The following is a 23,359-nucleotide window of genomic DNA, read 5'->3' as shown; positions in this document are numbered from 1 at the left end:
CCAGCCTGGGCAACAGAGTAAGACTCCATCTCAAGAAAAATAAATAAATAAAGTGCCACTTTAATTTTTTTTTCGTATCTACCTTTTTATCACAAGGCATAGTTTTTCTTATTTATAGCCCACTTTCAAACTGTTGCTGCCAAATTAACTTTGAAATGCTGTTAAGTGGTTCCTAGCACTAGGGGAAAGCCCACTGGGCTATTTATGGGTAAATACACCTGTCCTTAAAAGGTTCACTTCCTGATATAAGCCATGACACGATTTCAGCTTCAAAATTTTTTTAAATCATTTAATTGAATAATCTACATGTAATCAAAGATATCCTTGCATATTTGGAGAAGTGTACCTGGATGACAGCATTACTTTTCTTTCTCCTACCAAAAATTCCTGGCTCTATCCTTTTGTACCACCTACAGTTGTACTGCCTGTACCAATGGGAATTAATTGTTAGTTCATTCTTTTTCTGATTCTTTTGTGCTAACTCCATCACAATGTTGGATTTTTTTTTCTTTATTCTTCTCTTTTTAAACTTTTAAGACCAGAAATGCCTTCTTCAAATAGGAAAAGCTCAGCTTCATAACAGTGATTGTACAGTATTCACTTCTTCATCTCAAACTCACTTCATAATTGTTTTCAACAGTTGAAACTTAACTATGGAGTCTCTGAAGGGCTTTCACAAGTAAGATATGTCTTTTTCTCTCTTATCATTCTTCAAGTGTTAGATAATTGAGGAAAATAGTATTCTTAAAGGAAGAGAAATGCATATATTATGCAGTCACGATGTACAGTGATCCTGTAGTACATCGAGCTAATGAGATTTGCATGTAGCATCCACCACGGTACCTGTACTTAGGAGGTTCTGAGGAAATGTTAGTGCCTTTCCTTTCTCTTAATAGATCACGCATAAGCTATTAATATAACTGGAATTTAGCTAAATACGATGTTATGGCAGAAAAATTCTTGTGATAATTCTTCAGAATCTAAAGACAGAATTATATGGAATGTAAGCAATATTGAGCAATTGTTTTAATATATGTTGCTGGGCACAATTTGCTTTTCTAGTAAGTACTGACCATTTCATGCTATAGCAGGAAGAATTTCTCAGGTTACTCACCCACATACGATATGAATTTCTCTAGCTACGTAAGGTCTAATAATATAGTTATTTTTTCATTTTTTGGCTTCTTGTAGAGAAAAGTAAGTAGATGTATTTTTATCCATATCCTAGTAATTTTCTTATTCTAGAGGTTCATTTTCTTAAATATAACGAACAGAGAATTTCCATTTGTATTAATCTTCAAAACCGATTCTGGAATTCAGCAGATGCTTTTACAGGCTGATAAGTTTCTCCAGGTTTTGGATGTGACTGCTTCCTATGACAGTTGTCTAGTAACCCACTGGTTACTCCCTTTTCTTATGAGGTCAGACACTGGGCTGTATACTATTTTGTATTATCTTTTCATCTGCTAAGCACATAGTACAAATCTATGAGCTGTGTATCAGATGAATAATGTAAGATTTCATCAGCTGTTTCCAGGAGCCTGAAGTTTCTTAGTAGCTTTAGTCCTCAGCAGTCTGATTTTTATCCACACACCCTTCTCATAGCTTTCCCTCCCAGTGCTTCCAGAAACTGGCCCTTCTAGTGATGTCTGCTATGGTTGTTTTGAAAACCTAAATGGGAAAGGTAAACATAAATTCCTGAACTCAGGATATATCTAAGACCTCACAGTGTCCACTTGTCCTCCTCCTGTCTGGTTGGGGGAAGTTGGCATATGCAGAAACCATCCACCCTTCAGTGATACACAATGAAAACCAGAATTCCATAAAATAACCCTCTAGTTCCACTGCAGAGATTGTACATGAGCTTCAGTCAGTCATGGAATATTCTGTCATGGATTGTCTTATATTTCCTCAGGAATGTGTTAAGAAAGTGTTTAACACAGTACCTAGACAACAAGTGCTGAATAGCATGGATATTGTTAAGTATCTTAATGAGATTATTTGATGTAATAATTGTTATAATTGAGTATATTTTCCTATAGCTTTAGTGCATATGGACATGCAGAAAGATGTTTTGGCAAGAAACCTGTTTTCATTCTTCTTGGTTGCAGTCTTCATCTAGGAAAATACAGTAGTCCCATCACCCTGCTTATCCACAGGGAATACGTTCAGTGGTTGCTGAAACCCCAGAGCACCAAACCTGATATGGACCATGTTTTTTCCTATGTATAGGTACCTGTATGATAAAGTTTAATTTATAAGTTAGGCTCAGTAAGATATTAACAGTAACTAATAGTAAAATAGAACAATTATAATAATATACTGTAACAAACATGTAAATGTCATCTTTTTCAAAATCCCTTACTGTGCTGTACTCACCTATTTTCGGACTGTGGTTTTCTGCAGGTAACTGAAACTGTGGGAAGGGAAACCTCAGAGAAGTGGCGACTGCTGTAAAAAAACAAAACAAAAAACAAAAACAAACTATTCTATTTCTTACTCAGTGTCCTGTATTTAGATGGAACTCAGTCCAGTGGTTACACTACCTTTCTGTGTCTCAGAGTCCCATCTATAAAATGGAGCTAATTCTATACTGTACTTACTTTATAGGGTAGTTGTGAAGTTAATGATTTAGTATGTGTAAAACAGCCCTTAGAACAGTGGATGGCTCATAGTAAGTGCTCAAAAAGTGTTAGCTGTCATACTTACCATTGCTGCTTATTAGTATTTTTATGGTTTGTTATTTCAAAAGAAATTCATTTCCTGTAACAGTATTATTTTCTTAAACATCTTAAGCTTTAAAATGAAGGCATATCAAATGGTTTACTTGTATAATCACATAAATTGCCATCAGTAGGATTGGTTTAATCCTCATTTGCTTAATGGTTACCAATAGAACAAACTCATAAAAAGGAATGTTGTTTTGTCATCCTAATTGTCATTTTAGCTTCTTAGAGTGGTGTGTTTTTGTTCTTTAAATACTGTGATGCTTGAGCGACTCATTCCAATCTCAGTATTAAAAGTATCACTGTATTATATTTTTCACATATTCTGTTAGAACTGTCACAGAATGTAGAATATTGATTATAATGCAAAATGCTGCTTTAATTATTTTCCACCCATTCCATTCTTACACTCAGTATTTTTCTTTTGACAGCAGGAACTTTTTTTCATCTCACCTCACCATCCCCCTCACCATATCAATCATCTAGGGAAGGGGCTTGCAGAAGGAATCTTAAGGGACTTTCTTTTTTTTTTTTTTTTTTCTTGAGACAGAGTCTCCCTCTGTTGCCCAGGCTGGAGTTCAGTGGCACGATCTCAGCTCACTGCAACCTCTGCCTCCCAGGTTTAAGCGATTCTTCTGTCTCAGCCTCCTGAGTGACTGGGACTATAGGCGCGCACCACCACGCCTGGCTAATTTTTGTATTTGTAATAGAGGCAGTGTTTTACCATGTTGGCCAGGGTGGTCTTGAACTCCTGACCTCAGGTGATCTGCGTGCCTCGGCCTCCCATACTGCTGGGATTATAGATGTGAGCCACCGTGCCAGGCCTTAAGGAACTTTCATAACCCTCACAATATCAAATCATCTAGGGAAGGGGCTTGCAGAAACAATCTAAAGTTTTGACCCAGGAAAAGAACTTTATGCCTTCATTTATGGTGTTGCTTTATTCTGATTTTTCCTTTCAGTATACTAAATTATTTTATTGTTCATGTAATAATTCCAGACAGCATATTTTCAAGAGTCCAAAGAAGGATAGACGGAAGATATGTTTAGCTTGAATTGATTCAGACAAATTGGTTAAAAAATGCGCTTGGTTATAGGCTCTGTACAGATCATGAATCATAAGGATTTTTCAGGACAGAAAAGAGGAAGATTCCTTTCAGAGGGCAGAAATGTGTGCCCAGTTATAGCCAGCACATGTAGCGACTTGTAAAGAGGATTTGGTTATCCACCATGGAGTAGGTCCCATCATTTGTGTATCCAAATCAAGGAAATAGGTAATTTAAAGAAGGAAGGATGACTGAGTCAGAACCTCCCAGAGCTGTTAGCTCCTTGGCAAAAATGAATCTGTGACTTCATGGGAACATGCTCTTGGATTACTGTTTAAGTTGAGCAATTACCCTTTGTTCGGTAATTGATCTCCCACCCTAAGGAAATGGAATATGTTTATTTTCTCCATCCCTCCCACTCACTCTTTAATGGTATATGTATTTCAAGCATATAGATGAGAATAGAAAATAATGTAATAATCACTAATGTACTTACCACCTAACTTTATTAAATTATATTCTTCCATAATGCTCTAGGTTATTTTTTAAATAAAACATTATAGATGTGGATGAGCCTCCTTGTATCATTATTTCCCTCCCTTCTTCTAAAGTGGGAATCCCCATCATGAATTTAGTGTTTTACTTTCTTATGCATGTTTTTGTACTTTTAATATATACATTTGCATCCACCAACATAAACATTGTACAGTATTACTTTGTAGATTTGAAATGTTATGTAAATGTTCTCACACGTGTTGTATTATTTTGCAGCTTTTTTGTAGCTAATATTTTAATTATTTCTACTTTGTTTCATAGTTATATTCATTCATTTATCCTGTTGGATGTTATTTCATTACGAATATTAATATGTTATTCATTCTGTTGATGGTCATTTAAGTTATTCAATTTTTTTTAACTGTTAACTGTTAGAGTAAACATTCTTTTACATTTCTTCTATACATGTGGAAAGTTTTAGGGTGTGTACCTGAACATGGAAATGCTGAGTGATTTTGAAAGTGGTGGTGATTCCTCTTAGAATAGTATATGGGCATTTTTCTTTCTCCATATTCTCACCAATGCTTGGTATTACCAGACCTTATTTTTCTCAATCAGAGCAGGTGAAATGGTATTATATTGTGACATCTTAATTTGCATTTTCCTGATTACCTGTGAGTTTAGTCATTTTTTATAACTTTACTAGCTATTCAAGTTTTCCCTTTTGTAAACTTCCTGACCATATAAATAGAGCATATTTCAAATTATAGTTTCATTTGTTAAAGGTAGGGAAAATAGTCTTGTTGAAACATATTTTCAGTATTGATAACTAATGTGTTTATTCAGAGGGTGTAATTAATATACATTTCAATGACAAAAACGAACTTAGGAGAAGAAAACCACTGTACTGGTAAATATGTCCTAAACCCTATCATTTTGTTTTTTGGGTAGAAAGCATGTCCAGGGAGGTGGGTGCTTCGCTTATTACTTATATCTGGTATTTCTCTGTTTATTTGAACAATGAGGAAGGTGCTGATTTTATTTGCTAAAATTATGATTAGGCAAATATAATGAGCTAGGAGATAGTGTTTGCAGCTTTATTTTTATGAGAGAGGGCAGAAGATTGGATGGAGGGGTGAGGAAATGAATCACTAATACAAGCATGGCAGTTGAATCTAAAGACCAATGTACACCCCGTCACTACTAAAAAATACAAAAAACTAGCCAGGCGAGGTGGCGGGCGCCTGTAGTCCCAGCTACTCGGGAAGCTGAGGCAGGAGAATGGCGTAAACCCGGGAGGCGGAGCTTGCAGTGAGCTGAGATCCGGCCACTGCACTCCAGCCTGGGCGACAGAGCGAGACTCTGTCTCAAAACAAAACAAAACAAAACAAAACAAAAAAAACCAATGTACAAATGCAATGAATTATGTACCTATGTGTAAAATGGTGAGAATAGGTATTATTTACCTGGGAAATTCCTCCTATACTTTCTAATTCTCAGTATAGTAAAATGCTTTTTTTATTATTGGTGAAATCCTTTGCTTCATGTCTACCTCCAGAACTCAGTGAGTTCAGGGAAATTTTTAACATTTCAGTAATATATCCCTTGGAATTTGAATATATAAATGATTTAAAAAGGGATTCATTTAGTTGAGAAATAGCAATTTTCCCCAGGTATTCAGTTGACTTTTCGTAAATCAAATTCCCTCTTAGTGTGCAAACAATGGTGACACTATAAATATTTGTTGTCTACTGCGATCAGTTGAATGTGTGGTTAACCTGATGGCGTCTTCCTTGGATTTACTGGGGATGGAGCTAATCACATCCTTCAAGAACATATGGCCTGCTGACTGTTCACTTAATGTCTTGTCTGCTTAATGTGACCCACATGTCCTGAGCTCCCCTACTGGCTCTAGGGAGGGAAGGACCCGAGGCCCCTATTGCTCACATGGGGGTTCCAAAGCCCCTTGGTTGCAGCACGTTTCATTGTCTGATATCTCCTCTACTTCTTTTATGTCACCATTTAACCTCCATGTTGTGCTGTTCTAATATATGAATACCACCATATTGTTTATCAGTGTTGCAGTCTGCAGTGAGGATGTTTGACATATGAATTAATAAAACCCTTATAGGGCTTATGTTTTTAAGTCTTGACTTCCTGCAACATTGTTTTAAATGAAATAGTTCATATGTATTTTGGCTACCCACGTCATTAGGCTAAAAAATCTTATCTGTATTGTCTGCCGTTTTCTTGCTGTCCCCTTTCTGTAGGACTTCTGTAACTCTGCTGTCTCCCTTCTGGAAGACTTTGACAACATAATGGTAACATCCCTGCTGTCATTCCTTTTTCTTTCTTTTCTTTCTTTCTTTTTTTTAATAAATTTTTATAGCATTGCCCTTTGAACGTCAAAATGAGAAGCAGGTTTTTCTGTAGCTGGTAATAATTATAGTCTTCATTTCATTGTTACTCACTCGGTTTATGTTTGAGACTGTAACACAGAATCATGAATGCATTGACCATGTTTACTTTAATGGAATTTTTTTTTTCTGAAAGTGCCCCCCTTTGATCACGTCATGATTTCCATCATATACATGTATGATATAGAAACCAATAGACGTTCATGGCCTGGGCTTGGGAACAGAGACCAGTTCATGCACCTTCATCTCAGTCCCAGTTTTGAACTTGTCTATTCCTGAGCTCTTGCTTCTCTCTATGGTAATTTATATCATTAGCAGAGGAACGCATGGCATGCTGATTCATAGGCCAATGCAAGATAATGAAAACTGTGGTTATGAAACTACCCTCTCATCACATCCCACTCACTGGCTATTCCCAAAATCTCAACAGAACGCATCATCTCTATTTTCTTTCCAGTATGGAGAAGTTTTTTTTAGCATAGGTCTTGTGCATGCATGTCATAAGACTTCATCTCTACTGCTTTGCCTGGGCTAGCTAAGAATGCATGTTTTGCATTAAATTACTTATAGGTTTCTGTATCAGGTAGCCAACCCACAACATAAACCCAAGAAGCATTAGAATAAAAAAGAGCACACATCTCAGTTGTGACTGTAAGTTAACTTGTTTCACTGCCGATTTAATGGGTAACATTATCTATATGTTGATAAAAATGTCCTTAACTGCATATTCAAACTTTGAAAATATTTAGGTTATCTAATACTTGTTATATAGGCATTTTTCTCCAGTAACTACTTTCAGCAAAGGAGAGCTTGGAAACTTTTCTGAAAAGAGTGTTTTTCTTGACACTTTATGGTATTCAGGGGTCAGGTGAGGATTTTATTGAAAAAGTTGAATTAAACTATGAAGTTCCAAAATGTTTTGGAGACAGCTTGTGTTTGCTATAGGGCATTGTTTATTATTCAGGTGATAATGTAATTCAGATAGAAAACAATTTGCATCAATCACTGACTTTTTAAAAAATGTTTTTATTGACAACTATTTTGTTTGTAAGTATTTAAAGTCAAAAGAAGGTTCCATGATTTCTATATTAATTCAAAGTAATGAAAAATGTGTATTTTTGCTATTCATTTTACCACTCTTATTTTTCTATAATATTCTGCTTTCTTAGGAAGTTAATATATACTCAATCAGTTCTTATAATTTATAGACATGCTAATACCATAAAGGTTCATTACTGTATGGGATGTGTTTTAGAATGAATTAGATTATTCTAGCAGTTAGTTACTGTTCATTGATTCCCAACCAAGTTGTATTTGAGGTGAAAACTTTTAAAAGTATCAAACATGACTAGCCAACAAGACTTCTGATAATTATAGAATTTCCTCTCTGTTGTCTGCAGTTGAAATAAACCAATGTGATGTGATGGCCACAACTTCTGGTTCATACCATGTGTTGTTTTAGCCTAAAGCACTCAGTAACTTCCAAACTAGGAGTTATAAATAAAACTCTTTCTGCTAGGTGACTTGTAAAACATTACCCACTGGTTTTTGTTATGTGCCTTTTATTACTTTTTTTCCAAATTTATATTTCCAGAAACCAAGTCACAAAATCTGGCTGTGGTTTTTATGAATATAACTTGTCTGTCTACTTGTAACCCTTAAACACTACTGAAAAATTACTAAATAAGGATTTTAATCATTACTAGTAAATTGAGTGGATAGGAAACTCCTGATTCTGAAATTCTCTGATTATAATCCTTATTGATCGCTCATTGGAGGTGTAACCAGTCCTACGTGAGAAGGAGCTCTTCACATTTTCTCATTTGATTGAGGGTGTAGTTGCAATACAGAAGAGATTAAGACACAAAAGAATGAAAATTATCTTTCAGGATCATTTATCAAAAATTTAAAACTTATCAGATGCATTAATTTCAAATTATGCCAAAAGCCTTTGAGTCAACATCTCTTTGAGCTCACATACTTCTGTCCAATTAAAAAATACAGCAGTAAGAGAGAGAACTCTTCTTATAAAGGTTAGGAAGATAGTTCAAATATTGAACAGCACAGCTTCTTTAGAAGCTTCTTAAAAATGGAAATTTTAGAAACTACGTATTTATTTAATGTTATATTTTATTTATATTTTGTTTATAGAGGTAAACCCAAAGCAAAGTGCATAAAAATGAAGTAAAGAGACCATGTGTAGGAATTTATCTCAGGTAGTAATGTAGAGATGGGCATATAATTATTAGACTGTCGCAGTTCTCTGTAGATCATTCCCTTTGCACGTACAAGTCAGGTATCTGAGGCATGGAAGCTTGAGCAGGGAACAGATATCTTATTCTCTCTTACTTATATGCTTATAGTCACCTGGCACCTGGCTAGACACAAATATGCCATCAAAAACTACCTTCCTGCAGGCTGGATGCAGTGGCTCATACCTGTAATCCCAACACTTTAGGAGGCCAAGGTTGGAGGATCTCTTGAGTCCAGGAATATGAGGCCGCAGTGAAGTGTGATCTTGCCACTGCACTTCAGCCTTGGCAACAAAGTGAGATGCTGTCTCACTTTGTGTTTCACATAAACAAAAACAAACAAGTCATGTTCCCAGAGAGGTCTCTCCATGCATTAAAAAATATGAAGTTAAAGTGGCCTCGATTGTTTTGGTTGAGCAGAATAAATAGGGAGAAATTAAGTTACTCTCCAGATATGAATGCTGGCAGGAAGAAGAAATCATTAGAATGATAGATGCTAAACATTAAATTAAACTTGAGTTTTCAAAAGACAATGCTGACAACTGTAAGGCAATTAGAAAGCACTTGGTAAAGTAATTGATGCTCAAATATAAATCCTAATTTACCTCTAGATTTCTTGGTTAACAGATAAACTAAATTAAATCTTAGTTATTCTGAACAGATATTTACTGAGCACTTATTATATGTGCTAGGCACTAATTTAAAATAAAGCTTGAAAATTTTTCAGAAATTAACAGGGAACTAAAGTGACTAGATGTCCTGATTTGCCAGGCGTGGTCTCACTTTGCCCTCTTGTCCTGGCTTGTCTAGTTTGGATGACATGTTAGATCATCTAATCTTGGTTTAATGTGGCCAAACCTATGCCCACCAACATTTAAAAGTTTTTACTAATTCTCAGTCTCTAGTTTCCTTGATTATTCCCACATTGTGGTTCTTGTTTAACATTTGTAATACATTTCAAGTTATTAAAGAACTTATTCATTCTGTTTTCAACTAATTGAACTGTTTCTACAAATTGAAATAATGTGTTCCTGGCATTATTCTGGAAAAAACAAAGAAAGTAGGAATCCATTTCAGTCTGATAGGAGAGATTAGGGTGTTTTCTTTTTAGGAGCACATGATGATAACAGCTATGCATGGCAGAATTGGGAAGTACTAGTCAAATAGGGGTATTTGTTATTTTTTCAGGGAGAAGATTGCATATCTGAATTATTTTCTGTACTTCAGTAGTGTGTTGGGACAAACTGGTGGTCGGGAGGGAAAGTAATATGTTCACATATAAATAGTTCACCTTTAGACATAAATGGTTGAAAGAGTGTCAAAACCATATTTCAACTTGTATTCCTTTTTCCTTTTAAAAGTATAGCACGTTTTTCTGAATGTTTTGTGATTTTTAAAAATGTAGAATGATAGTTTTCAGTTTCTATTTCTTTTTTCTTTCTTTTTTTTTTTTTTTTTTTTTTTGAGATAGGGTCTCACTCTGGTGCCCAGGCTGGAGTGCAGTGGCACAATCTTGGCTCACTGCAACCTCTGCCTCCCAGGTTCAAGCAATCCTCTCACCTCAGGCTTCCGAGTAGCTGAGACTGCAGGCACGTGTCACCATGCCCAGCTAATTTTTTGTATTTTTTGTAGAGATGGGATTTCACCATGTTGCCCAGGCTGTCTCGAACTCCTGGACTCAAGTAATTCACTTACCTTGGCCTCCGAAAGTGCTGGGATTACAGGCGTGAGCCACTGCACCTGCACAGTTCCTATTTCTTAAATTCCCATCATCTCAACTAATATTTGTAAATAAGAGTATCATCCAATAGCTCAGATATATAACTTATTAGTATTCTAGTTCTCTCTACCATGTAAATCATAATGTGTTTCATACAGTTCTTCAATAAAAGCAAAAGAAGAGCAAAGAGTTAGAAAACATCTACTTCATGCATCTGCATGCAGCTGTCACATGCAGATTGCATCCTGCTTCATACAAAGCCAAAAGAGGGCACAAGTTTTATAAACTACCTATCGATCCCTAGATTCTAACTCATATATAAATAGTTGATTTTTCTGTTTTGTAAAAATGAAGATATATGTATATTTGTCTCCACAAAGAAGCACAACAGTATGTCTCAGGGACCTTGTACGATGCTAGTGTCCAGGAATGGTCTTTAAGGATCCGGTTGATTTAATGATTCCTTGGCATAGTGTTTGGAGGATCAAGAGCCATTTGGATTCTTTGGAAGGAACAGTTTTAGGCTCCTGACAGTCATACTGTCATGGTATGGGTTCTCACAGAGGAAGTTTGGGCTATTTTTCTCTAACCCAGGCAAATGGAGATACAATTGTTTTTAACAGATTAATGAGCTAGAGACTAAGAGTATCTCTATGATAGCCTACTCTGAAAGTAAGATTCTTGTTGAAGCTCTTATGTGTAGATACTCTCAGAGGTATACTCAAAAATTTATGTTTCATTCATGTATAGATAGTCACCTAGAGAGATGCTGAAGTTTCATAAATGGCCCATGATTTTTTGTGGGGATCATAGAAAGGGCTTAACTGTCTCAGGTAGCATTTGGTTTTGGTATCTCATTAATAATTCTTAATAGAGATTGTCCTTTTGTTTTCTCATTAGGATGATTTTACGAGGCTATATGTCCTTACAGAATAAGCACCAAATAAGTATTTTCATCCTTAATGTCACACATGGAGGCATCTCATGATAATGGAAAGAGCCCTAGGCTTTCAAGTCAGACTTCCTGGAGTTTAGATCATGGCACTGCCAGGTCTTGCTGGGCAAGCTTGCTATGTTGCTTAAGCTCTTTGAGCCTGGCTTTTCCTGTCTGAAGATGAGGATGACGCTCCTTTCCTATAGAGTTCTTGTGAGAAAATGAGAGTAAGAACCAGAAGCCCAGCCTCTGAAATATGATCTGTTCTTAATAATTGTTGGTGTCCTTCCTCTTAAGCTACATATTTACCCCTTTCTCCCTGCTAGAAATAACTACACTACTTTTCAAGCACATTAAAATAGCTTTATGCAACTATAATTTAGCATTTTTAAAAATGAGAATCTCTATTAAAGACAGTAGTAAAATAATCCTATAATAAATCTCATTCTTTACAATTAGTCCTGAAAAAAAACAGAGTGGTAGGAAACTAGACTTCTTTTTATGATTATTACTGCAGGCTTCCATGGAATAACTTCTGCCACCAAAACATAAAACACACATACAACTGCTCTTGTGAATATATTTGTTTTCTTAGGGCCAAAACATGTATTAGATTAAGATTGGTGAACAGATGTTAATTGGTTTTATTTTGCATTGTAGTTGGTTAGAATTATATTACTTACAAGTAATTACTATTAACTTACAAAATTTATTGACTGTATTCTCATTGACTTTTAGAGTCATAGGAAGTACTAAAGGTATTCCTTGAATATCTGGCTAAATAGGCATTTAGTAGGTCACTGTGAAGAAGCTTCATTAAAAAGTCGTAAAAATTGTATATGCCGCCATGTGTCTGTACCACACGTTCTCTTCCCTCTATAGGCACTGTGTGGTGCAGCCCTGTGGTTCCAGATTTCACACTTAGTGGGACATTTATACCCTAGCATGTATTGGAAACCAGCTGACAGCCTCTTCTGCTGAACAGACCATTGATAACTTAGGCTTGTATTTATGTCTTTGTTATCATTGGGAAAATCTGTAGTCTTCCTTGGAGGGAATAAGTTCAACAGTCTAAACACACATAGGAAATTGACGAGAAATAATATTTAATACATTTTGAAAATCTTTGAGTTCTTTATTCATATAATGAGATTAGATGTGGGTTATTTGAATTATTAACCAGAAGCTCAAATCAAGCCCTTGCTGTTATGATCAAGAGTTTGCTTTGGCTTTGTTTTCCAGGGCCAGCCGGGGGACCAGGCTGCTCTCTTTGCTGCACAAGCACGGCCCTCCCCTCAGCTCCCTCAATATCCGGGGCTGCAGCAAGCACAGGTACCCACATTTGCTTCATAGGTACTGACAGGATTTTCAAAGCTCGTTATTGGAGGTGGGAAATTAAGTAAATAGAATATATCAACTCCCTATGGTCTAGACTTTGATTACTTCTTCTATGTATAGATTGTAATTGACATTTCAGAAAAGCATTATCAGGATTGTTGAACAAGTCTTAGGATTGATTAAGGAGCATAAAACATTCTAGAAAATCCTTTAAAACTAAATTCAAACATTTTATTAGTGATGATTGTAGATATTGAAATACTTAACAATCCCAGAGTTACTTCTTTTATATTATAATGTATAATGATGTAATTCAGTTTTGAAGGTGTCATATTTGGGCTGGACTCAGTGCCTCATGCCTATAATCTGCACTTTGAGAGGCCAAGGTGAGAGGATTGCTTGAGCCCCGGAATTTGAGAGCAGCCTGGGTAACATAGTGAGACCCAGTCTCTACAAAAGAAAATAAAAATTAAAAAATTAGCCAGGCGTGGTGGCATGCACCTATAGTCCCAGCTGCACGGGAGGCTAAAGTGGAGGATCGCTTGAGCCTGTGAGGTTGAGGTTGCAGTGAGCTGTGATCGGACCACTGCACTTCAGCCTTGGGCAACAGAGCAAGACCCTGTCTCAAAATAAATAAATAAATTGAAATTGTCATATTCAAAGATAGCATCAATGAGGAATCATGGTAGAATAAGAAGAAAACGGGGCTTGAAATCAGACTTTGGCACAGTTCCTAGCAACTTACTAGCTGTGTGACATTGTGTAAGTTACTTACTCTGAGCTTTGGTTTCCTTCTCTGTAAAATAGAGACGAAGGGTGTGAGGATTTAAGACAACCTATGGAACTAACATAGTGCCTGATACACAGTATAATGCAAATCTTGAGCTGCTTTTACTAATAATTTTGTTATTTCTGTATTCGTATACTCTTACCCTATCCCTCTGGGAATCAGGAATGCAGGGATGTTGGCAAGGTTGATAGTTGGGTTGGTAATTCAGTCTCTGTCCACAGCTGAAAGAAAAGCCTACACTGGCCTACACAGGCACTGCGTCCTTTAGCCTGGATCCATTCATGCTGCCTGCTAGAAGTGCATTATCCATTTCTCTGTCTTCCAAGTCAGAGACATTAAACTACCTGAAAATGTAGTGCTTTGAGGATTTGAAGAGCAATGTTGTTCTACCTTAATTAGCATTGTGTTCTATAAATTGTACCTAGTGATTCAGCAGAACTTCAGGTTTCTCTTTTCCATAAGGTGACAATATACAAAGAACTAGGTACTTGTATATTAATATTCATTAGGAAAATTAAGTGTTCACATTATTGGTAGAGTGCCAAACTAGGTCCAACCAGTACTAGAGGATAAAGAGCAGTTACCAATTGCACTATTCCTGGCTAAGGTATTGATAGTTTTTTGTTATGGTTTTGGAACTGGTTAGTTACTACACACACATTTATCAGACCTGGAGAGGTGTAGTCACGTATTGGGAAAGTGTATTTCATTATTTTAATTTACATTTGAGCATGGGTAACTTTTCTGACTAATTTTGGAAATGATATTAATGATACTTGGGATCTGTTGAACATTGATGTCATCTGTGCACTGAAGGTATGGATGCTTGCCTGATTATTTCTATACAGAAACGTGCCCTTCTCTAAAAATAAGCAGCTAATCTTAAAATCCAGTTTAACTAAATGAGGATTCATTTTCTTTTAAGTTGACATTTCTGGTGAATCATTACACAGCCAGATCGTTCTGTGGCTTTTCTGGCCAGATTCCCTACATCCAGGGTAGTCCTCCTCAAATTTTGAGTTAGGAGAACCTTTGAAAACAATGAATTTCAGGGGAGTCCTCATGAGTTTGTTTTTTGCCCCATATATCATAGTGATGGGAAAGCTGGGTGATAAATGGAAATATTGACTTCTTCCCTTGTGCCTACCTGCAGACCATGCCCCAGGGCTATACAATGTACGGGACACAGATGCCTTTGCAGCAGACATCGCAGCAGCAGGCTGGCAGTGTGGTCTTGTCTCCCAGCTATAACTCCAGAGCCTATCCGGCCGCACATTCCAACCCTGTGCTAATGGAAAGACTCAGACAGATTCAGCAGCAGCCGAGTGGCTATGTTCAGCAGCAGGCCTCGCCGTACCTGCAGCCCCTGACTGGCTCTCAGAGGTGATACATGTAGAAATGATGATGGCAATAATGAACAGTCACATTCTTGGGTTTCTTATGCTTCTTATAGGGCATGGTACTTTATCATTGTTTTTATGAGCTTGCGCACTTGAAAATAATTTGCATTCTGTCATCTCAGTTTTAGTAATATCCAGATAGAGGTTCAACATAAAGAATGCTCCATCTTGTTCATTTCATTCAAAACCCTACAGTTTTGACCCATATCTTCCAAGACATGAGTGTAACAGTCTTTAAATGATACTGTGTTTGCTTCAGTGTTCTTTTTTTTCCTCTTCTCTTTTAAAAATTTTCTGAACATATCTAACAGAGAAAACTCTTGATATTGTTAGGAATGCCTTTCTAGAATATGTTGATTGGAGCAATAAAATGTATGATTCCAATACTAATTGTGCATAGTGCACATGAGATTTTTGTTATAACTTAGTTTCTACCTTTTCCACCTCAGAGATGTTTGGCAAAACAGGATTATGATAGACTTTTTTCTGTTCTTGTTTAATTAGATCCCTTAGAGCATATAACTGCACTGTCTGTTATAGTAGCTGCCAACCACCTGTGGCTATTTAAATTTAGACTATTTAAAATTAAAAATTTAGTTCCTCAGTTACACTAGTCACATTTCAAGTGTTCATTGGTAGCCAAATGTGGCCAGCAGGACTAGCTTCAGTGGTGCGTGACGTGCACTGTGTTTAGAAGGGCCTGTGTTTAAAAAGGCTTCATGCTCTGCAGTTTCTCTGTGGAAATTCTTACTAAGTTTTGATCAGGGAGTCTTGTGTTTTCATTATGCACTGAGACCCCAAAATTGTGTAGTTTGTCCTTGTGGCCAGTCGCTATCTTATTGGACAGCTCAGAGAGAAAACATTGCAGCCATCGTTGAAAGTTCTGCTGATAGTATTGTCTTACAAGAAGTATCATGTAAAACGTGTCAATCTAGTAGATAGCAGCACAGCTCCCATCTGTTATCATCAATGGCTGCATGATGACTCCAAGTAACCACTCTTTGGAAAGTTGGCAAGGTTGATAGTAACACATTTGAGAAAATAGATATTTTGGATAATAATTTAGAAAATGTGCATTGTATGTACTATTTTTGTAGTAAATAGCAGCATAGCATGGCCCACAAACTTGAACTTCAAAGCCCAAAAGTTCTGGGTTCAAATCCCACCTATGCCATTTGCTTTCTACGTAGCCTTAATAAGTTACCTCTAGCTCTGTCTTTTCATTTTTAAAGTAGGGATAACAAAACTGCTGACCTTAAAGGGCTCTCTGGTGGGGAGTAAATGAAGTAACACATTTCAGCCCTTTTGTACAGTGCCTGCTTCAAAGTAAATGCTCAATTAATATTCCTTTTTAAACAAAAAACTATTAAATGTTTAAAAAGTGATTTATTGCATGACTGCAGTTTTACTTTAAGTCATGTGCTTGTTGTCCTTTTTCAAATGGTCACATCTATTATTTTAACCACTGGGCTTTAGTCTATTTGAATTGTGCAAAGGATTATTGAGCACTGATTGTTTCTTGGGTGGTGTATGTAATGTGCTGGTAGCACTGATTAAAAGTTTGACATTATGCTTGGGCCTGAACCAAGTTGCATTATTCTTTGCCAGACTGAACCATCAGGCTCTACAGCAGAGCCCTCTGGTGGGCGGGGGAATTGATGCTGTGCTGACTTCTGCACATCCAAACCTTCCCTCCGTGCCCCTGCCTCAGGATCCCATGAGACCTAGACAGCCGCAAGTTCGACAGCAGCAGAGACTCCTCCAGGTATGGGGCAGGGAGGTGAGGGCAATGCCATCATCCTTCAGACAGTGCAAATATGCAACAGTCAAAAAATGAAAAACACTGTAGACGTCAGTTGCCAAATTCTAAGGAGCCCTGTGTATTTGATGCTAGGTACATTGGTACAATTTAGTTACAACTTGGCAAGAATTTTATTTTCTCCATGTATCTACCAGGTTATGGGCAGAAGAGTACGTTTTGCAGAACATTCTTCCCATTTCACAAAGATTTGGGAGGGCAGACGGATGCCTTTTATAGAGTTAGCCTCAGCTTACCCAGCCTCTGTTTAAGTAGGAGCCATGCAAATTTTTTTAAAGTTTCATACATGTGAAAATGAAAAACTGAGCCATCCAGATTCCTAGAGCATTCTGCAATCTAAAAACATTTCTATAACACCTCTGGTCTGATAAGCCTCTGAAATGGGAGGAACATAGACTGTTTCAAAGAATATTTCATCTTGTCTCTGTTAGAATCCAGAGAACTGTCATTCACTTATTTGATGTACATTTTAAGTCACTTAGATAAAGGGTTCTTGCCCTTGATACATTTTTGTTTTTTCTTGAGATGGAGGCTCCCTCTGTTGCCCGGGCTGGAGTGCAGTGTTGCGATCTCGGCTCACTGCAACCTCCGCCTCCTGGGTTCAAGCAATTCTCCTGCCTCAGCCTCCTGAGTAGCTGGGATTACAGGCGCCTGCCACCACACCCGGCTAATTTTTTTGTGTGTTTTTAGTAGAGACAGGATTTTACCATGTTGGCCAGACTGGTCTCAAACCCCTGACCTCAAGTGATCCGCCCACCTCGGCCTCTCAAAGTGCTGGGATTACAGGCACGAGCCACCACACCCAGCTTCTGTAATACGTTCTTGTTTCTGACTTGCTTATTTAAAAAATATAGGCCATTATGTTGTTTACCTGTGTCATTTGTCTTTAATATTAACAAGCTTGTCCTATGTTATTGGATTGGAGATTTCCTAAGGAGACTGTACAGTGGGCTCTAATCTTATCAGTAGTCCAACTTGAGATACACTCTTACTTTATATACTACTAACAACAGAACACCAAAAATGAGGAGTCTACTACAGCTGGAGTGCCCAAGGGCTGTACTCTCATCTCAGTATGAGGTCAGTGAGAAGCAAACCTGCCATGCAGAAAGGGACACAAAGGAGCTTGTCTTATCCTTGAGACTGGATGGAGGGGAGAAACAAATATCTCCCCTGAGCATTTGAACCACAAGCTCAGGTGGGTTTGAGTCTGAATTTAGTGTGATCCACACAATTCTGGTTGGTAGTGCCCAGGTAACAGGCAAAAGCCAACACACACTCTGGAACTGGGCTTCCCAATTATAAGATGCCATTAGTAGTAAGATGTAGTAAGATGTCATTAGTTCCATCCCAATTTGTGACCTGTTAAAAATGTAAAAGAAAAAAGTTATATCACAAAATTCATAACACCAATTAGGAGAGTATGGCCTACAGATAGTAATCTCAATCATTGTACAGATGTTGTTTCCAATGGTAAAAGCCCTGTAATCCTATTTTGTCATGAAAATATTTGTAGTACCTATCTCTTAAACGTGTAGAAAGGATTAAATAAGAATATTCAAATAAACCACTCATTTGATAATTTTACGATTAATGTTATGGCTAATATTATTAATATAACTATTAGTACTCACTTTCTTAAATCATTTTTTCTAAGATCTGAGGCTACGTTTCAGAATTTTTTAGGATTGATAATTTATATTTTGCTCTAGTTTAGAATTTCTCATTTCCAAATCACTGAGGAAAGTTACCACATTGTTTACCTACCAGTTTTAAATCTTGTGTTGGTGTTTTTCAAGGCTGCAAATATGGAAAGCCTTTTCTTATTGAACCATGTGTACTTTTTATCCTAATTAGCATAATATGTCCTTCTGGTAATTTTTTCATCATCAACACATTCTTCCCTGGAGATAAGTGATTTGCTTCTACATCAGGATTATACTTTGTACTTCTTTTTTGGTGACTGGCCACCTCTGTAAAGGAAAAAGTTAATAATGATGAAGTTGCATTAGTTTTTCTTAGAAGAGATTCTAGAGGACTAACTGGAGAATCATACTGCAATCATTGTGATTTTGGTCCAACTTGCATTGTTCTTGTTGGGATCATGCTCCCCAGACCTCTGCTAGGATTCCAGATCCATGAGTGTTGTCACTTAATGAGAAATGCCATATGGCAATAACTATTTATTACTTGGCTGTAAAGAAGACCAATAATTGAGGGGATAGTATGCAAACCAAGTTAGAAAAGTGCAAAAGATGAAGAAATGTCTAGACTGTCATCATTATCAGGATGAAGTGTTTGGGTGGAGGAAATTTTAAAGGTCATTGAGACAAAACAACTATTAATATTTTTCTCTCCTCTGTGTCCCACCTGGTGGATGTCTGGTCTGTGCTTCTTCTGTGACTTGGAAGCATTTCCCAAGAGCTGTGTGTTTGAGCCAACCCTGTTACTGACATGATTTCTGAATTTATGATGTAAATTATTCCAGAAGGTCTCATGGCAACTAGTCTGCATCTTCCTTTTGGGGAGGGGGGGGAGCTATAAGAATTCTGCCAGATATCATAAGGAATGAGAAGATTACTACTGAGCAGTCCCTGTCCAACCTGTAGTGTAAGAAGGGATAAAACATGTGGAAGGACAAATAACATGAAAGGAATTAAAACAGTAAGCAGAAAGGATGGCCCCAGACAGCGCAGCGTGGTATAGACAGCAATACTGACTGCCACAGGAAGAGATCTATGGGGTTGGGGTGGTCCTAGAAGGCTTCATGGATGAGCATGTTTAGGTCTTGCCCTCAAAAGGATGAATGAGGTTCAGCAAAGTAGAGATGCAGCCGGCAGGTATATATTGTTTTTACTACAACATAAAAAGATAAAAGGTATATGGGGGAAACAGATTCAGCAGTGCTGTTAGCTTCTTTTAAGTGTATAACCTTTTTACCCTCTTTCCAGATGCAGCAGCCCCAGCAGCCCCAGCCCCAGCAGCCTCCCCAGCCCCAGCAGTCCTCGCAGCCGCAGAGTCAGACCCTTGGTCTCCAAGCAATGCAGCCCCAGCAGCCCTTGGTAAGGCCTGGTGTTTTGGAATCAGACATGTGGGTTTCTTCTTTAAAGGCAGATTGCATTCTTCATGTTCATAAGATTGTTAAGAATCAACATAGCCTAAACATACCCTAGCAATTTTTTCCTAGAACTTTACCAGAATTTTGTTGTCGTTGTAGCTGGTGTATTTATTTTCATAGGAAGATACAAGTAAATATTTGGGATTCAGTAGGTTATACCATTATTCTTCTTCAACGTTGTTTAGACTATTCCACAGACAAAAATTTTTACATCGAGACGCTTTTTTTCCTAAACAATGTTAAAATGATGATTTACTGTGTATGTTTAAAAGGTTATCTTACTGTACTTTTTTACTATAATCTCAAAAACCATGGGTGTGCTTTCTAAAATATTATCTATTATCTTCAATAAGAAATTGTTTTTCAGTGAGTTAGCACTTGCTGCAAGAATTTTCATGTAACTCACAGTCAGATAGTTCACTTCTCTAGCTTCATATGGGCGTGGTGACAGGCGCCTGTAATCCCAGCTATTTGGGAGGCTGAGGCAGGAGAATTGCTTGAACCTGGGAGGCGGAGGTTGCAGTGAGCTGAGATCGCACCACTGCACTCCAGCTTGGGTGACAGAGTGAGATTCTGTCTCAAAAGAAAAAAAAAAGGTACGTTATGTATAGCCATCAAAGTTTTCTAAACCTTAGTCATTTTAACAGCATTTACTTTTGCGATGCCATATTCCTGTTTCATTAATTACTTTTTTAAACTGTCATCTTATTCTATTTGCTTAAATAAATGTATTTTTCAAAGAAGCATTTTATCACTACCATCTGTAATTATTATCACTTGCCACATATTGGAAATACCTGTGAAAGTAAATACAAAAAGAATTTAGAAGGGAATCTCCATTCAACTGAGCAATGTGAATTGCATGAATGAGCCCTACCTACGGCGAGCTGGCTTAGCGCACGTCTCACATTTTGGGAAACATTAGTGTAGACTGCCTTCAGCACAGGATTTTTAAACTGAATGGTTTCACAACTTGTAGAAAAGGGGGAACAACACGGTGTAGCCATAGTACATGAGGAGGGATCAGAGTAGAATTAGGTGGTTAAAGAACTGTGTCCAAATCGGACAACTTATTGACCAGAACATGGTCCACTGGAATAGGGTATCCATAGTACATTTAACAAATTCTGCCTGAGCCAGTTTGTTCCATGCCCCCCACCCCCCAGCCCTTTTTTTTTTCTTTCTTTTCTTTTCTTTTTTTTTTTCTTTTAAGACAGAATCTCACTCTGTTACGCAAGCTGGAGTGCAGTGGTGCAATCTCAGGTCACTGCAACCTCCGCCTCCTAGGTTCAAGCAATTCTCCTGCCTCAGTCTCCCAAATAGCTGGGATTACAGGAACCTGTCACCATGCCCAGCTAATTTTTGTAATTTTAGTAGAGATGGGGTTTCACCATGTTGGCCAGACTGTGGTCTTGAATTCATGACCTCAGGTGATCCATCCTCCCTGGCCTCCCAAAGTGCTGGGATTACAGGCGTGAGCCACCACACCCGGCCTCTTCCCCGTTTTTAAGTTAATTCTTTTAATTTTTAAGTTAATTCTTTTTAATTATGGATCTAGTTTTTCCAGCTCTGATTAAAATATATATATATATGTATGTTTGTGACAGATATATGTTTGTGACATTTATTGCAATCTACTTCAGAAAACCTTTTTAAAGTAGAGGTAGTATGTAAAACTGCACTGACTGCCTACTTATCTGATGTATATCAGCAGGAACTGGCTGACTGTTACTTAGCAAATGTTGTAGAAGGATGCAACACTGTTAGCTGAGTCTAGTGTTTCATACAAGAACAAGATATAACTTTTTATTTTGAAATAATTTCAAACGACAGAAAAGTTGCAAGAATAGTACAAATAATTTCCCCAAGCCCTTTACCCAGATTTACTAATTCTTAACATTTTGTCACATTTGCTTTATTATTCTTTCACTCTCCCCACCTACCGCCATTTACATGTGCCTCTTTACCCCTAAGTACTTTAGCTTGTTCTTGTTTCCAAGAACAAGGATATTCTCTTCTAAAAACTGGGTATTATTATTAAAATTAGGAAACTGAACATAACTACAATGCTTTATAACCTATAACTCTTTTGCAAGTAGACTAATTAATGCTCTTTATTGCATTGATTTTTCCCCCCTAGTTCAGGATCATCACATTTTGCATTTAGCTTTCATGTCTTTTTACTCACCTTCATCTAGACCAACTCCAAAGCTGCCTTTTTGTCTTCATGAAGTTGACATTTTTAGGGTGTATGGAATGTTTATTTTGTAGAATGCTACTCAATTAGATTTATCTACCTAGGTTAATCATGATTAGATTCAGATTGTACACTTTTGACAACAGTATTAGAGGTGCCATTGTGTCCTTTTCAGTGTATGGCATTAGGATATACATTGTTGGTGATGTTACTTTAATCCTTTTGTGTGTCTTGTGTCTGATAGATCTCCCCACTGTGAACTTATTATTTTCCCTTTGTAATTAATAATTTATGAGAATAGTTTGATAAATCTGTCATTAATCATCAAATCTTCACACACTACTGTTAGCATCTATTAAATTATTCTTGCCTAAATTCATTTTTAGTATGGCTGTGGAAAAATTATTTTCTTTTTTTAAGTTTTAATTCTTTTATTTTTAATTATGGATACATAATATTTGTAAATATGTGGTACAGGTGAGATTTCGATACAAGCTTTCAATGTATAATGATCAAATCGGGGTAGTTGGGGTACCCATCGCCTCAAGCATTTCTCATTTCTTTGCGTTACTTTGTATTGCTTTGTGCTTCTTTGTATTCCATTTCTACTCTCTTTTAGTGATTTTGTGACATATAGTAAATTATTGTAAACCATTGTTGCCCTGTTATACTACCAAGCACTAGTTCTTACTCTGTAATGGGTACAAAATGGTGATTTTCTAACTCTTATGTTTCTGCATTTAGCAGTTGGTATATGTATTAGGGTTCTCTAGAAGGACAGAACTCATGGAATAGATACATATATATAAAGGGGAATTTGTTAATTATTAACTCACACAACCACAAGGTCCCACAATAGGCCATCTGCAGGCTGAGGAGCAAGTGGAGCCACTCCGAGTTCAAAACTGAAGAACGTGGGAGTCCAGTGTTTGAGGGCAGGAAGCATCCAATACGGGAGAAAGATGTAGGCTGGGAGGCTAGGCTGGTCTCTCCTGTTCATGTTTTTCTGCCTGCTTTATATTCGCTGGCAGCTGATTAGATGGTGCCCACCAGATTAAGGGTGGGTCTGCCTTCCCCAGCCCGGTGACTCAAATGTTAATCTCCTTG

At 37.2% G+C, this 23,359-nt stretch overlaps 1 protein-coding gene across 6 annotated transcripts in view; it reads left to right on the top strand.

The window, feature by feature from the left end:
* MED12L (mediator complex subunit 12L) overlaps window positions 1-23,359 on the top strand; it is a 341,626-nt gene that overhangs the window by 301,288 nt on the left and 16,979 nt on the right. For 3 of the 6 annotated variants that reach the window (XM_021934738.2, XM_021934742.2, XM_021934739.2), the window contains 5 exons: window positions 6,538-6,588; window positions 12,833-12,922; window positions 14,872-15,101; window positions 16,727-16,883; window positions 19,889-19,999. In XM_021934738.2, coding sequence (XP_021790430.2) covers window positions 6,538-6,588; window positions 12,833-12,922; window positions 14,872-15,101; window positions 16,727-16,883; window positions 19,889-19,999 — 639 coding nt within the window. The remainder of the gene's footprint in view (window positions 1-6,537; window positions 6,589-12,832; window positions 12,923-14,871; window positions 15,102-16,726; window positions 16,884-19,888; window positions 20,000-23,359) is intronic. The other 3 variants (XM_021934743.2, XM_021934741.2, XM_021934740.2) reach the window with 1 other exon arrangement.

The sequence above is a fragment of the Papio anubis genome, chromosome 2, assembly GCF_008728515.1.
Source record: "Papio anubis isolate 15944 chromosome 2, Panubis1.0, whole genome shotgun sequence".
Taxonomy (NCBI): Eukaryota; Metazoa; Chordata; class Mammalia; order Primates; family Cercopithecidae; genus Papio; species Papio anubis.
This window is presented reverse-complemented; position numbering and strand designations above follow the sequence as displayed.